Source organism: Triplophysa dalaica, chromosome 4 (genome assembly GCF_015846415.1).
Source record: "Triplophysa dalaica isolate WHDGS20190420 chromosome 4, ASM1584641v1, whole genome shotgun sequence".
In the NCBI taxonomy this organism is placed as follows: Eukaryota; Metazoa; Chordata; class Actinopteri; order Cypriniformes; family Nemacheilidae; genus Triplophysa; species Triplophysa dalaica.
Genome location: NC_079545.1, coordinates 26,901,361 through 26,917,551, shown reverse-complemented (window position 1 = coordinate 26,917,551; position 16,191 = coordinate 26,901,361). Strand labels below are relative to the sequence as shown.

Genomic DNA, 16,191 nt, shown 5'->3' with positions numbered 1-16,191 from the left:
AATTCAATCGGCAGAAGTAAATAGCAAACATAATGCTATAAACAGACTACAGTACAGTTGTTAGATATCAAAATCACCACAACCAAGCCTCTGAAAAGCAAAAACTTTTTCCATTTTTATTAAAAACATGTTACCTGGTAAGTAATTACCCCATGAATGAATATCCATCCATGTTTTTTGAGATTGTGTTCATGTTACATATTTTTAACCAAAAACCCATTGACTGACCGGAAGAACTCTGTTCATCAGTGCACCACTCTATACAAAGCAGTCCATAAAATAATGTCAGAAATTGATGTCAATGTTAAAGGTACAATTGTGAAGTGGCTAGCATTAGCAAGATAGCTTTTAAATTACAAGCCCACCCTCCCTTCTGAGTACTTTTCAGAGGAACGCCTCTTCTAAAATACATGTGGCACATACAAGGTGCACAAGAGGACTGGATACAATGATTGGACGAAGAAGGGTCCCCCACAGAAGATATTTATATAAATGTACATATCTAGACCACTTCACTTGCCGATTGGTGTCAGGATTTTCAACCAGCATAACCACTTTTTTTCTGAATCGCCTACCCTCCCTTTAATAGATTTATTAAGATCCAAAAGAGAAAGAAAGAAAGACTTTTAACATACTTTATTAAAACATTCAGAAATAAACACTAGATAAAACCAAACACATGTCAAATTGTGTTTAGGAGATACAAAAAAAAAGAAAGGAAAAGGAGAACAAAAAATAAAATAAATAAATGAATAAAATAATTATTAACAATTATTGAGTATGAAAAAGATATCCAGAATTAAACATTTAAAGAATTTATACAAATAAATCCTGTGTAAGAAAAAATATAAAAAGAGCACTTGAAGACTAAAAAATACTTAAAATAAGATAAAACCTCGAATAAATAACCCTTCTCAGAATATGACTCATTCTTGTATAATTATGTGTAGTCTCTCCACTCATTTGTCAATCACACCAGTCGGGATAGAAATGGGACACGAAACAAAAATATAATCTAAGTAAAAATCTGTTTGTACTTGAACTGGAACCAATCAGCGGAAGTCTTGCGTCATGGAGTGTTGCCTTACATTCCTGAAACATGAGCACTGAACACTACTCCATCCAGACTCCCAAAGCAATTGAATGGTGACCAGCATACAAACACATAACGCCTGTCAGAAGCTACATTAATGGAATAATTGGATGAAGAATGTGATTGTACAGAACGACGAGCAGTTTTCAGAAGAGATTCTTGTAGGTCAAGTCTCATTTGGCTAAAAGCTGCTGTGTTAATATGTTCTGGAAAAATCTTTCACGCATGTGGAGAGTAGGTGTGATGCTATTGTTGGCACTATTGTTTAAGGATTCAATCCAACATTCGGGTAAGTCAACAACTTTCTAACAAAAAAGTTACACAACGATAAAGACAAAACCTGGACTAAGCACACTTGAAGAGGACCTTTGACTGTCCCAATTACTTGACTATTTCAGGCTTAGCCTTGACCTGGCAGATCTTTTCTTATTTGTTGTTAAAAAAGTTGAATCCTTTTCATCTATAGTAATGATGTATTTCTTAGTTTTCAAGAAGTTTGAGTAATAGACACAGCGTGTGCAAAACACAACTACAATAATCTATTTTACAGTTAAATAGTAAATAAATAATATATTTAATGGATTCTACAAATATTAAATATGTGCCTGCTAGTACTGTGATATACACTTATGTTACTATTTGGGATATGTTATTAATTCAGACAATCTGCTCCTAGAACATGAAACTGAAACCAAAACATATGGACCGTTGTCGGGAAAAAGGCTGTATTTAACTGATACAAATAAAACCAATTCTGTTAAGGAATAAGAGCAGTCCACTCAATAGGTTTTAATGTCTTCTTGTCATTTTTTCAAAATGTTATTTTACATGTCTGTTTGCATCCATATGATATAAAATTTTACTCTTAAATATTTGAGAAAAATATTGATTATAACTTGCCAAAAACTGAAATCACTCTTTATGTTTTTACCATTTCAAGTCCTTATTAGAAAAAAATCCCCTTAGCCTATCTTTAAAAATTAAAGGTCACTAACTAACTCAGTATTTCAAATGTAAAAATTTCCCCACATCTTAGAATATTAAACTCATCAAAACTATGCATTAACATATTATGAGAATTTTGTAATGCCTAAAAAAAGTCAAGAATGAAAACGTGTTATATTTTAACATTTTCAGTTTAGCCAGTCTTTGTCTTAAATAAGCGCACATTTCTCGGCCTTTTATTTACATTATATAATATTAAAGGAGTTGCCTTTGATCTATGCTGGGCTCTTATTGGCTACTTTTACTTTATCATTTAGTCAAAGTCAAGCACCTTTTAATAAGCAATATTTAAATTTTGTAATTAAAGAAATGAATTTGTTTGCATAATTATATATTTTTTCCTAAAAAAATATTTCAGACATTTAAGCATGTGCCTAAAGATCAAAAGGCTGTTAAGTTCAAGATAAAACATTGTACTTGACTTTTAATAAAGGCCATACACACAGAATACTTTAAATAGATGGTTTTAAGGGCAACAACATAATCAAACATTATGTGGCCCAAATTTATCTTTTGGTAGACCTCCGGAAAGAATCCATAACTGAGTAGAACTTATTTAATGTAATATAAATTAATATAGAAGAAATACTCATATAAATTAAATACATTTATACATTTATATATTTCTAGGCCTAGTCAGACCGATAATCAAACACAGACCAGAGGTTAACTTCAGGCCGAAACCGTCTAACTAACTTTACAATTGCTTACTTTACCTTTTAATACTTTGTCTAACGTTGTGTTTTCTCACCAGGTTACAGATACAATGCTACAAAAAATGCAACATTTCATCCAAAAACATTTTCAGGAAGAAGGCTAACGGTGAATGAAACAGAGTTTTTAAACATATCCATCCACCAGCCTGTTTTAAATGTCAATAATAATGTTTTCAACCACACTGCTGGATTTCTGAGCACTAGAATTATCCCATCTTGCTATGTTTTGGCGATCCTTATTGGAATCCCCTCCAATATCTTTGTGCTGGCTTGCCTCAGTGGAAAAAGCAAACTTTCCGGTGGTATCCTGTACATCAGCCTGGCAGGTTCTGACCTTCTCCTGCTAGTTTCTCTAACACTTCGAGTGCATTATCACTTTAACAACAACAGCTGGGCCTTTGGAGAGCTTGCCTGCAAGATAGTGACAGCCTGCTTTTATGGGAACATCTACTGCTCCATACATGCCCATATGTGCATTAGTTTAATGCGCTACCTTGCAGTGGTTCATCCATTCCTGTACAGGGGACTTTCCAAAAAATACTGCGCAATCTGGGCCAGTTTAAGCGTCTGGGTGGTTTTTGCTATTGCTATGACACCGGAGTTTCTGGTTCAACAGACCTACCGCATTTCAGGGCAGAACATCATAACATGCCACGACGTCCAGTCATACGATGAAAAATCTTACTTGATTCCATATAGACTAAGTCTCATCTGCCTTGGATTCATCTTACCATCAGTAGTTATCATCTTTGTTTACGGATCTATCCTTCATCACCTCAGTCGCTCCAGCCGTGACTGGAATCTCTACATCAAGGCCAGCACGCTGGTGTTTGGGATATTTTTACTGTGTTTTACCCCAAGTAGCATAATTCACTTTTTACACTATGTGAGGCTGTACACACAGGGTCAGGATGACTTGTATCATTACTTCAGAGTAGCAGTATGTCTTTGCTCTCTGCATGGCTGTCTGGACCCCTTCCTCTACTATGTGTTATCAAAGACTTTAACTGTCCAACCCAAGTTTAGATCTTTTAGCTGTGGACCTCTGACGGCTTCATCCATTGTGCAAGGCCTGGTGGATTTAAAATAGCAGGATGTTTATGCTGCGATCCCTGCGAGGAGGACTTCCTATTCTAAAACCGTCGAACGCTGGCTTGAGGATGTCGTTGATGTAAATACTTCTCTATTTGAGAGTCTGTTCATACTGTACATAAATGAAAGAATTAAAAAAAAAATCTACACTGAAGATCGAATCAATTCAAACAAAAATAAAACTACTGGGAGCATGAGAAGTGTGTCTGCTGTCGTTTACATTCAAGAGTGTTTAAATATATAACTCTGTGTAGAGTAAGGGATCTGAAAAAGTCAAAGTCTTGGCTTATTGGATGAAGATCCAAAGGCAGAACTTACACGTGTGCTTATACACTATACGGATGAAAGTATCGGGAGGCCTCCTTCTAAACACATTTACATTTAGTCATTATGCAGATGCTTTTTTCAAACCTAAATAAAAGGTTTGATAACTTTAATTCTTTCCAAAAGCACAAATCTTAATGCTGCACTATATCATTATGTTTTAGAAGTGTGCCACACCGAAAATCCTCCTCACCCCGACTACAGTGCACAGTTTTTCCCATTCATTCTGCATTTGTCAGGTGATTGTAGCTAGTCTTTCTCTACATTTAGCGACTTTTCCGTTCCCTTTAGCGACTTTTACTCAGAAAATGTGCATGACGTCAAACCTCGCGTCTTTTTGAAAGTCTCAAGCAGGATTTGAGCCAAACACTCATCACCCAAACCCGTATTTGACTTATACACAGGGGTACAATCAGAGAAATATCCTTTGCAAACGGTTGCACAAAGATGGAAACCAAATTCTTTGACAAGGAATTGACAGGTTTAGCATTGTTTTGTTTCCATTGGAATTAATGGAATAGATAAACAGGTTCCCTTTCTGTCGGTCTCTCGACGTTGTGTCGAGAACGACAGATGGGGTTCGCCCTTGAGAACCAATCAACTCTGACTACTATAGAAAAGGCCAATGAAATTTGGCGAATGCAATTTGCATGCCGGGCTCCGCCCCCGGAAATCCGGTATAAAAGGAGGCCGGCGTGCAGCATTCACTTACCTTTTGTTCTTCAGAGCCATCGCTCATGAGTACAACTCAGGATTCAATCCTCTACAACTACACGCTGGTGCTACGACGTGTTACAGCGGATCGTCCCTTCCTGCAGCGACCTTCCCCTGGGCGTCTCGGCGGTTCCGGAGGTGTTAGAGATTTTTTTCTAAAAGTCCTTTTCAGGACTGACTGAGCATTCTCCAGCGCGGCATGTCCCGCTGTTCTCTTGGGTGCGGCACCCTCATCGAGGAGGGGGATGGACACGATCGCTGCATTAGGTGTCTGGGCGTCCAGCACACTGAAGCAGCGTTCGTTGACACATCTGCCTGCACTGCGGGCAGATTGTCATTCAGAAGTTGCGGTCACGGGTGGCTGTCTTCCTACGGGAACCAGCCACCATTTCGTCTGCTACCCGGGCTGTGACATCTGTGGCTACGGCCCCGATGACCACCCACGTTAGCAGCGTTAGTGATACGGGGAACTCTGCGAACGTAAACCCGCCAGCCAAGTGCTCACGGGCCGATCGCACCCCGATTCGCTCTTCTGAACGTTCCCCAACCGGCGGTGGCATACCGTCCGGATCCTCACGCACACACTCGGAAACGATGTGTGACGTAGATGAGATGTCGCTCGCAGCATCGGAGGGAGACTGGCATCCGACTCTGCCGAATCCAAACTCCACCCCCAGCGGTCGAGTTCAGGAGGAAGCAGAAGTGATGTCATCCGTGCTAACCCGGGGATACGTGGTTCCCGAGGTCGGTGCGCGGCCCACCCCGGGTGCCATGTTTTTCCCGGAGGTGCATGAGGAGCTGTGTAAAACTTGGAACGCTCCTCTCACGGACCGTTCCAGTGAAACCAGCTCCGGCTCCCTTACTTCCCTCGATGGTGAGGCAGCCAAGGACTGCGTCGAGATCCCCCGGGTGGAACGTCCGCCTGCGGTGCACCTGTGCCGCGGACGGCTACCACCTGGGGGGGTATCGACCACTCCTACCGTCCAAAGCACGTAAGACTTCGGCATCACTGGTGTCGAAAGCTTGCGATGTTGCGGGCCAGGCTGCCTCCTCTCTCTATGCCTTGGCCATCCTGCAGGTCCGCCAGGCCAGGGCGTTGAGAGGGCTCCACGAGGGTAAGGCCGACCCGGGTATAATGCAGGATCTCCGTGCCACCGCTGACAGCGCTCTACGGGCGACTAAGGCGGCGGCACGGGCCCTGGGTCGGACGATGTCCACGGTAGTGGTCCAGGAGAGACACCCCCGGCTATACCTTGTGCAGAAGAGTGACAGCAAGGAAGTCCGCTTTCTTGATGCACTCATCTCGCAGGGTGGGTTGTTGGTAACACCGTCGAGGACTGCGCTCAGCAGTTTTTTGACGGCGAAGCAGACAGTGGCAATTAACCACATTTTTTTCACGCCGCGACTCGGCCGCCTACAGGCCTCCGAGATCTCACGTGACGTCTGCTTCCCTGCAACCCAGGACCCTTTCGACATCGGCTCCGGTTCCTGTGCCCCCACAGGCGGCACCCCGGAAGCAGAGGTCGAGGGGGAAACCTCCACCCCGTCAGCAACCTCCTCGCGAGAAGGGACACTGACGGGAAGACCCCAGGGAGAACAACATCGGGCCCGAACCTTCACAGCCACGGCTCTGATCGGTCGGTACGGGACGACTCCTGCCTGGACTCGCACACTCCACTGGACTGTGCTCGGCGAACCGACCTCACACCCTGGCGAGGCGTGAGGTCGTACACATTTACGACAGCCGTCACCACTCTCAAACCGACAGTGCGTGCCGTTGTCCCGCCAGGCAGGTAAGCAGGCGGAGCAAAAACCTTCCCTCCGGGGACTCCCCGCGACATGGTTAGCTCCGCCAGCCGACGAACCACCCCCCGTGGGAATGATGAAGCAGACCGTCCCCTTGGTCACCCTGTCACAGTCCCTGGGAGCTCGAGAGCTGCCCACACTGTCTCGCTGGCTAATGAGGGCGGTCCGTCTTGGTTACTCGATCCAGTTCGCCAGAGACTCACCCAAGTTTCGGGGCATCATCTCTCCCTCTGTCAGAGGCAGGGACGCCTCCGTACTTCGGGTAGAGGTCACCACCCTTCTGGCAAAACAGGCATCGAATTCGTCCCTCAAAACCAAGATGTTCAGTGGGTCACCACCCGCACTTCATCGTTCCCAAGAAAGACGGCGGGTTGCCCCCAAAGGCTGCGTACCCTGAACAGAGCACCTTCACAAGCTGCCATTCAGGGTGCTCACACAGAGGCGCGTCCTGACATCTATGAGGTGTCAGGATTGGTTCGTGGCAATCGACCTGAAGGACGCTTACTTTCATGTCTCGATCCTCCTCGACACCGGCCGTTCCCACGGTTCGCGTGCGAGAGGCGGGCATATCAGTACAGAGTCCTCCCTTTCGGTCTGTCCCTGACCGCCCTTTCTCCCTGAGAGGAGGAAGGCGAGCGGGTACTAAACTATCTCAGCGACTGGCCTATCTTGGCACACTCGCGAGATCTGTTATGTACACAAAGGGACCTGGTGCTCCGGCACCTAGGTCGATTGGGACTCCAGGTCAACCAAGAGAGGGGCAAGCTCTCCCCAGTGCAGAGCATCCTCTTTCTCGGTATGGAACTCAGCTCTGTCACCATGTCGGCACACCTGTCCGCAGTTGTGCCCAACCAGTGATGAACTGTCTGAAATGAACATTTTTAGGCAGACAGCGGTCCCCCATAAACAATTCAGAGGCTCCTGGGACACATGGTGTCCTCGCGGGCTAATACCCCTCGAGTTGATGCACATGACACCGCTCCAACACTGGTTTCAGAGTCGAGTTCCGAGGAGAGCGTGGCACACCGGCAGCAGGCGCATGGTGATGCCGCCCTGCTGCCGACGCACCATAACCCCTAGTCTTTATGACTTTTTCGACGGACTCAGGTCCCTCTGAGCAGGTTATGAGGCAGGTCGTGGTGACGACTGAAGTCTCCCTGCAGGGGTGCGGTGTAGTGTGCAACGGGCACGCAGGTGGGGTGTTGGACGAACCCCCGCCTGCGCTGGCATATCAATTGCCAAGAGTTGTGGGCTATGCTACTTGCACTGAGCAGGCTACGGCCTCTCGTGCGAGACATGCACGTGCTGTTCCGAGGACAGCACTATAGCTGTAGCGAATTCAATTGCCAAGAGTTGTGGGCTATGCTACTTGCACTGAGCAGGCTACGGCCTCTCGTGCGAGACATGCACGTGCTGTTCCGAGGACAGCACTATAGCTGTAGCGAATACAGATCGTCAGGGTGGCGTTCGCACACAGCAGCTAAACACAACTTGCTCGACGCCTCCTCCGGTGGAGTCAACAGGTGACTCGTTCCCTGTAGGCCACACACCCCGGGCAAACTGAACTAGACAGCCGACGTGCTTTCTCGCCAGTTTATGCCTCGTGGAGAGTGGCGACTCCACCCCCGTGCAGTCCAGCTCATTTGGAGGCTGTTCGGGTAGGCCCAGGTAAAACCTGTTCACCTCCCGTAACACCACCATTTGCCCGCTTGATAGTCCCTGCCCTCGGCACGGATATCCTTGCGCACAGCTGGCCGCGGGATGGGCGGAAGCACACCTTCCCCCCCCCAGGAGCCTTCTTGTACAGACTCTGTGCAAGGTCAGGGAGCAGGAGCACCAAGTGTTATTGGTTACACCACACCGGTCTAACCGCACTTGGCCTCAGAGCCGATGCTCTGGACAGCGACTCCCCCTGAACCATTCCCCTGACAGAGGACCTGCTCTCTCAGGGGAAGGACACGTTCTGGCATCCCAGATCAGACCTCTGGAACACCCATGTCTGGTCTCTAGACGGGACGAGAAGATCCTAAGATGGCTACTCCCCCTATACGGCTGAGACCATCACCCAGGCTAGGGCCCCATCTACTAGGCGGTTACACGCCTCTAGACGGTGCCTCTTCTCGTCCTGGTGTCTTTCTCAACGAGAAAGACCCACTGAGGTGCTTGATCAGGATTGTGTTCCCCTCCTCACGAGACTGGAGACTAACATCTCCCTTCCACACTGAAAGTGTATGTAGTCGCTATTGCCACTCATCACGACTCAGTCGGTGGAAAGTTTCTAGGGCAACACGACCTGGTCACCAGGTTCCTAAGCAGCGAGAGGGCGGAATCCGCCTCATCTCCGCTCCATACCCTCTTGGGACCCTAAGTGGTCCTGGGGAGCCTCAGGGCCCCCCAAAGAGCCCCTCGGAGGTTCCGATCTTCCTCATAGAGTAAGACGGCCCTCCTGACGGCGCTCACTTCTTTCAAGAGGGTAGGGGACCACCGAGCATCCTCCGTGTCCCTGGATTGCCTTAAACTCGGCCCTGGAAACTCTCACGTTATCTTGAGACCCAGGCCCGGATGCGTGCCCAAGAAGTTCCCACTACTCCCTCCGGGGCCAAGTGGTGAACTTGCAGGCGCTCCCCATAGGGGAGGAAGACCCAACCCGATTAGTGTTGTGTCCAGTACGTACTGGACCGCACGCAGAGCTCTGAAGCTCTGACCAGCTCCGTGTCTGTTGGAGGACAGCAGAAGGGGAAGGCTGTCTCCAAACAGAGGCTGGCGCACTGGGTCGTGGACGCCGTTACGACGGCATTCCGATCTCAGAATCTCCCATGCCCATTGGCAGTGAGGGCTCACTCCACACGGAGTTTAGCCACCTCCTGGACACTGGCAGAAGCGCCTCTCTAGCAGACATCTGTAGAGCTGCGGGTTGGGCTATGCCCAAACACCTTCGCAAGGGTTAACAACCTTCGCGTAAACCCGGTGTCAGCCCACGTCCTGCGTGGCGACATGTAGGACTGGCATCCGGGGGGGCGTATGCCTGCGAAAGCACCTTTCCACCCTCTAACAGGTTGGGTCAGTGTGCTATTTACCTTTTCTTCTTACCCGAACACATCGCTAAGAAACTGGTACCTCACCAGCCTCCCTTCTTACCCAGACACTGGTTAAGAATAGGCATTCCATCCATCACCAAACAAGCACCCCCTGGGGGCTGGCTGGGCAGAGCAGCCTTCCCCCTTAGGCCGGGATACCATGTGAGCTATCACAGATAGCTCTAACCGGACCTAGTGCTACCGGACGTCTGTAACACCCCCTCCGTGGGCTGTTCCGTCTGATGTATCCTCATGAGAATGGTTCCCACTCCTGGTAACCCATGAGCTTCCCCAGGTGGGCCTCCACCTCGCGGTTAACTACTCAGTCCGCACGTTCCATGCGTTCTCCTCCAAGGACGAGACCATACCTATATCCACCATATTCCTCCCCACGGGTAGGCGGTGGCCTCTGTAGCGCTTCTCTGATTAAGAGTCGCGCTTACCCGGTGTAAACTGATCTGGATGGCCTCTCGCCTATAGAGAGCTAAGGCCCCGTCCGTGAAAGTTACCGGTCAGGGCTGTACCCATCTTTCTCCAAGAAAGCTCTGGAACCCCCCGACCACCACACTGGAAGGTTACAGTCTCACGAAAGCTTCGAGATGACACGCCCAGGCTTGTTACCGTCGCTTCGCTAGAGATTGTGACGCGATACAGCGTTGTGGCGTTTTCCATAGGCAACCCCATCTGTCGTTCTCGACACAACGTCGAGAGACCGACAGAAAGGGAACGTCTTGGTTACGTATGTAACCTCAGTTCCCTGATGGAGGGAACGAGACGTTGTGTCCCTTATGCCACGAACACGTATCGTATTCTGCTGCAGTTTGAGAGGTCTCAGGCTCTTCAGAACAAAGGTAAGTGAATGCTGCACGCCGGCCTCCTTTTATACCGGATTTCCGGGGGCGGAGCCCGGCATGCAAATTGCATTCGCCAAATTTCATTGGCCTTTTCTATAGTAGTCAGAGTTGATTGGTTCTAAAGGGCGAACCCCATCTGTCATTCTCGACACAACGTCTCGTTCCCTCCATCAGGGAACTGAGGTTACATACGTAACCAAGACGTTTTTAGAAGGGGGCCGAATAGTTTTGTCCATATAGTGTAGATGGTTTAATGGTGTTGCACATTATCGTTAAAAATTTTTTACCTTGCAGATGAGGTCTTTGATGTGGAGCAGTAGATCGTGATAGTGTTTGGCTGAAGCTGGGTTGACTTCTTTTAGTTTGGCCGTAGGGAGGAGCAGTGTGGCGAGTGTCTTCTCTGGATCTCCAGAATTTAGGGCTTCGTTGATCTCAGCAATAGCAATGACTCCTGCAGATGACATAGAAGCAATAAGACGTCAAATGTTTCGATGTAGTTCATTAACAGTCCTAAATATAATCGCAATGTTTTAAGGTAAATTATGTACGGCAAAGCTTGATGATGCTGTGAAAGAGCATGCGTGGAATGATGGGAGATGGTAGGCTATTCATGGTGTCGGGCTCATGGATGACGTAATGAAATATTTTTTATAAACATTACCTTATACAAAGGACCAATAGAGTGGTTTGATCGTGACAACAACACACTGGTTAAAATTGCACATTTCTCTGGATTCAAACATTGTTGCAAACACATGCAATAATGTAAGTACACAAGTGAACAAAATGTGTAATACTGTTCTAGTGGTTTTGGGATATCTTAATAGAGAAATTGTACACATTGTGCTAATAAGAGGGCTTTGAACAGTATGTGGCACAGGATTTGGGCGTATTGTTTATCAAAATTCAATACAAATACAATTTTCAATGTCTTGAAAAGTTTACAATTTGTAAAGTTTGAGTGGCTTACTCTCGTGCTCCTCATGAACCTGGACATTGACAGCATCGATGCACTTCTGCACATCATTCCAGATGAGAAACTCTTGTCCCTGAGCGATGGACTCTGCTCTGTGGTTTATCAGTGTGTCGGCATATCTGAGTAGAACAAAACCAGCAGGCGAAGATCATTTTACATCGGTTTATTAATCTTACAACTGAGTCTTTATATCGGACAGCATCACTGGTACCTTTGCATGTTATCAGGGTCCAGGTTACTGAAGCCCAGTGGAGAGTCGTTGAGCTGCTCGATCACAGCCACAGAGTCTTTGGTATCCAAAACCTCATTTAACACGGACACGGCAGACAGCATCTCCACAGCCACACACAACTCCTCATGAGTGAGACCAGCCTTGTTCTGATGCATATGTAAAAAAGTCATTTCTTTATTAAGCCCACCATACAGTATGTTCTGTATTGCCCATTTTGTTTAATGCTGACAAACATATTTAATACCATCTTTAATGAAATGTTAGAAATACGACACATTTGCATAGTTGGACATCAGTTTTGGATACCACTGTACTTCGTAATGGGTAGGGATGTTGTCATGTTCAATAAAACTAGCACATAGCATAGATCTCTCAATGACTCTGTGACCTTCAGCGATTAAATCACTGTGTAATAATATGTGTGTACAAGAAGGCAAACAGTGAAACAGCTGACCTGAGAGCCGATCTGTAGGCTGAAGAGTTCAGCCTGGTACAGGTTAGCAGCAGTGTGGTAAACAATGGGTAACTGGGCCTCAGGGTTCAGGAGCTGCTCCACTGTCTCTTCTGGAATGCCTCGTCGAATCGCTGCATTGATCGCAGCAACTGCTTCCTGCTCTGTTGCAGTTAACAACATTAGAATGATTCAATTATTACATTAATTACATTACATTTAATGAAGAAGATTATGTGCACACGGAGCAAAGAATGTCTAGGTTACTAGGAAATGTAAACAACGTATGACATGAAAATTATTATATTATTATATTCAAATGTACAGTATATTATATTATGAAAATATATCTGTGAGAAATCAATGCAAAGAGCACATCCAGGTGTGCCACATACTTCTTTTCTCGGCCTCTGCCAACTCGTTACAGGAAGTGACGACTCTCTGAATCTCCTCCTTGTCCAGCTGAGCACTCGCACCAGCATCCTATATACACATATCATACATGTGCTGATTATAGTCAAAATAATAAGTCATTTAACTATGATCCTGTGGGGTTGTAGAGACAGCTACACTACCTTAACTTTACATTCTCTGTACAATGTGAAGTGCTCCAGGTAACAGAAGCTGTTGTGGTCCAGGACTCCCACGAGGCTGAGGGCAGGTAACCTAAGGCTGGCCAAAAGGCCTTTGTGATCCTGAGCATCAATAGTCTGGTTTATTTGTAGAATAGCTGCTGATGCTAATAGGAGGAAATCAGCCTTGTTTTACAAATTATTATTGCTTTTTTTATTCCAGCTTAGTATGACATAGTACTGTATATATTACACAGATTTTAAGAATTAATATGAACATTTTTGGTCTGTTGATAGCATAAAGAAAAACAGTATTTTCTGATCAATGTTTGAATTTAATAATAATTTAAGAAGAAGTTGATATTATATGTATATATAAATAAGGAATGATTCACGGCTAGCCATGCATTAAAATCATTTATTGCACGACCCGCCGTGGAGTATCCCGCTTATACAGTGGTCATTCGTGTATTTTTGATCAGACATTTAAACATGAAAGTCATTTTCATCAGGTAACTCAAACATTGATCAAACTGACTTGAACTACCTGTGTATTAAACGCACACCTTCCAGCCAATGAGAATCGAGTATTCAAACAGACCATGGTGTAATAAAATGTAATACAGGTAAGTGTGTCACTTACTGTTGACGTCGTCAACACTGTACTGGATCTCCTGCTGAGTCAGTAATTCTTCATACACATCCCTCTCTTCAGTTGCAATAGAGGAACGCTAAATACATCAAAAGATAATTGTGACTCACATAACTGTTGAATGTTAGTTTTGTTCAAATTTTTGGTATCATTTACATTTTTTAAATTTGTATTAATCATGGTTCTGACACTGCCGCAATTCCCTTTCACATACCCATCAAATCCCACCATATACACTGCAAACAAGCATTTAATGGAGTCAACATCAGGTGATACTGAGGTCAGCAGATTGTGTGAGGAGGGTTAGATGACATCAGCATTTGAGGAGCGTGGCTGATGCTGTGTTATTTTTTAATCAAAATTCTGCTGACTTTGTAGCTAAGGCAATGTTGGACATTGCTGAACAAGAGTCTTTCAACAGAAGCACAAACATTGAGAATTTGCATTTAACTCTTAGCTATTTTTAATACGCAAGTTATTGACAGTAATTGTAATGAATAAAAAAACGAAGTAAGAGACTCTTAACATCTAGATTACCCGTGCTGAGGCCTGATTGTCTTTTCTCTTCTTGGCTTTGCTCAATGTGTCCTGGTAGGCCTCAGCCAGTGGCTTCTGTGTGTTTCTCAGCAGGGCATTCGGGTTCTGCAGAGCGACCATCGTGCTCTCTGCATTTCTTTTATCTATGGCCTCGTTAATGGCAAAAATAGCAGCATGTACTGCAGACACATCCAGATCAGAAAGAAAAAAACACTTTTAAATATTTCTTCTATGAATGTGTACATAGATATAAATGATACAGAGTACTAGTCACTTACACGCTGCTTCATCTACTGAAAGCTCATTGGCCAGGATGCCCCCAATCTTGCTGAAGGCGGGTATTTGGATGCCATATTTCTCCAGCTCTTTTCTCATGTTACTGATTTCTTCCTCTGTGGAAAGAGAAATGGAAAGAGAATAGTTGACCGTATTTGATCATTTAAGTTACATAACCTGGTACATGGTTCTCTATCTGGTTTTACACAGTTTGCGGTGAAACTCTTGTTGGTTATGTTTGTGTCATTTAATAGAATAACTTTCCCTATACTTCAATATGTCTTTTGTTTACATATTTGTTATGTATTATAGATAGCCCTGTTATGAGCAAACACAATCAGATGGACATTATTTTCAAATAAACCCTTCAAGATGATAGTATTATAATATAACATAATACAAATAAAATGTATTCATATTGCCATAAGTGTACATTATCCATTTTTTGTGTTAACCTGTTAAATAGCACTAGAGATCCTAGCATTACTTTATCCTGTCCAAGACTCACATTTATTAACATCAAACTGATTATCTGTCCCTTTAACTCATTCTACGACAGACATCTGTCAAACCACGACAGCACTGCCGAAAAACCCTTGTGTTTCCGCCTCCATCATTTGTTCATTATAGACCACATCATTATGACCTGCTATTTTCTTGATGGGGTATTCTATTAACAATAACACAATGAATGAGAGGAATAGTTACATGTATGCATTTGGCAGACGCTTTTATCCAAAGCGACTTAGTTACACGTCAAGCTTATCTAAAGCAGTAATAACCCGTCATTAGATTCCACTTTGGCCATAAATCAAACACAAACACAATTAGCCGAGTTTCTTCTAAGCATTATCTTTCACTAAAACCCTTCTCCTGTTATCTCATGGTTATGGATGAGTGTACGGATATAGTTGTGGGACCTTTTTAAAGAGATAATTCTGCCATTATTTTCTCGCCCTCAGACCAACCTGTATAAACGTTTTTGTTCTGCTAGATACAAAGGAAGATATTTGGAAGAATGTCAGTAACCAAACAAATCTCATCCCCCATTGACTCCGATATAAAAAAAATCATTACTATGGCAGTAAATGGGTGGGGGGAGTCCTGGCCTAATGGTTAGAGTCGGACTCGTGAATAGGTTGCTGGTTCGATTCACAGGGCCGGCGGGTAACGAATGAGGTGCCCTTGAGCAAGGCACCTTACCCCTACTTGCTGCCCGGGCGTTACAGTGATAGCTGCACCCCACTGCTCCAGGTGTATGTGTGTTAACTACTCTCTGGATGGTTTAAATGCAAAGGTCACATTTCTGGTATGGGTCACCATATCTGACAAATAGGTCACTTTCACAAATTTTCATTCAGATTTGATTGGATACTGAAATTCTTCTTAATGTCTTCCTTTGTGCTCAGCATAAATAAAAAAATTATCCAGGTTTGGAACAACCTGAGGGTGATAAAAACAGAATGTTTAATGGTTTAAACTTTAATGGTTGAAAAGGGACAGTGTATTTCCATGTACCCATTGTCTATTGCAGCTACCATCCTAGTAGCTTGTGTTTCGATTTAAATTAATTTAAACAAAAAAGTAAAAAAATAGGCACAAATACATATGGTACCCACTCCTTAGAAAGACTCTAATAATTCTAGTTCCAAACCTGTAAAATCGACTTTTCCCAACAAGTCCTGGATCTGGGGGGCAATTCCCAATTTATAGAGGTATAGGCTGCACAAAAATGAAAAACAACAAATTTATTATATTATTAATGTCTTATAAAAAAACAACAGTGAGAGAAGAGAAGAAATACCTTATCCATG

The 16,191-nt window shown here is 44.7% G+C and overlaps 2 protein-coding genes across 2 annotated transcripts in view; one reads left to right on the top strand and one right to left on the bottom strand.

Moving 5' to 3' along the window:
* iqgap2 (IQ motif containing GTPase activating protein 2) overlaps positions 1–16,191 on the bottom strand; it is a 47,784-nt gene that overhangs the window by 17,405 nt on the left and 14,188 nt on the right. Inside the window, exons 6-15 of the mRNA XM_056745487.1 lie at positions 16,032–16,099; positions 14,380–14,493; positions 14,102–14,280; positions 13,556–13,643; positions 12,916–13,079; positions 12,736–12,823; positions 12,344–12,504; positions 11,869–12,035; positions 11,652–11,776; positions 10,969–11,132 (exon numbers count right to left, since the gene is read on the bottom strand). Of these exons, the coding sequence (XP_056601465.1) occupies positions 10,969–11,132; positions 11,652–11,776; positions 11,869–12,035; positions 12,344–12,504; positions 12,736–12,823; positions 12,916–13,079; positions 13,556–13,643; positions 14,102–14,280; positions 14,380–14,493; positions 16,032–16,099 (1,318 nt within the window). The remainder of the gene's footprint in view (positions 1–10,968; positions 11,133–11,651; positions 11,777–11,868; positions 12,036–12,343; positions 12,505–12,735; positions 12,824–12,915; positions 13,080–13,555; positions 13,644–14,101; positions 14,281–14,379; positions 14,494–16,031; positions 16,100–16,191) is intronic.
* On the top strand, positions 1,112–4,062 carry f2rl2 (coagulation factor II (thrombin) receptor-like 2). Its single transcript, XM_056745488.1, has 2 exons — positions 1,112–1,382; positions 2,853–4,062. The coding sequence occupies exons 1-2, from the start codon at positions 1,295–1,297 to the stop codon at positions 3,902–3,904; spliced, it is 1,140 nt and encodes a 379-aa protein (XP_056601466.1). The 5' UTR covers positions 1,112–1,294; the 3' UTR covers positions 3,905–4,062.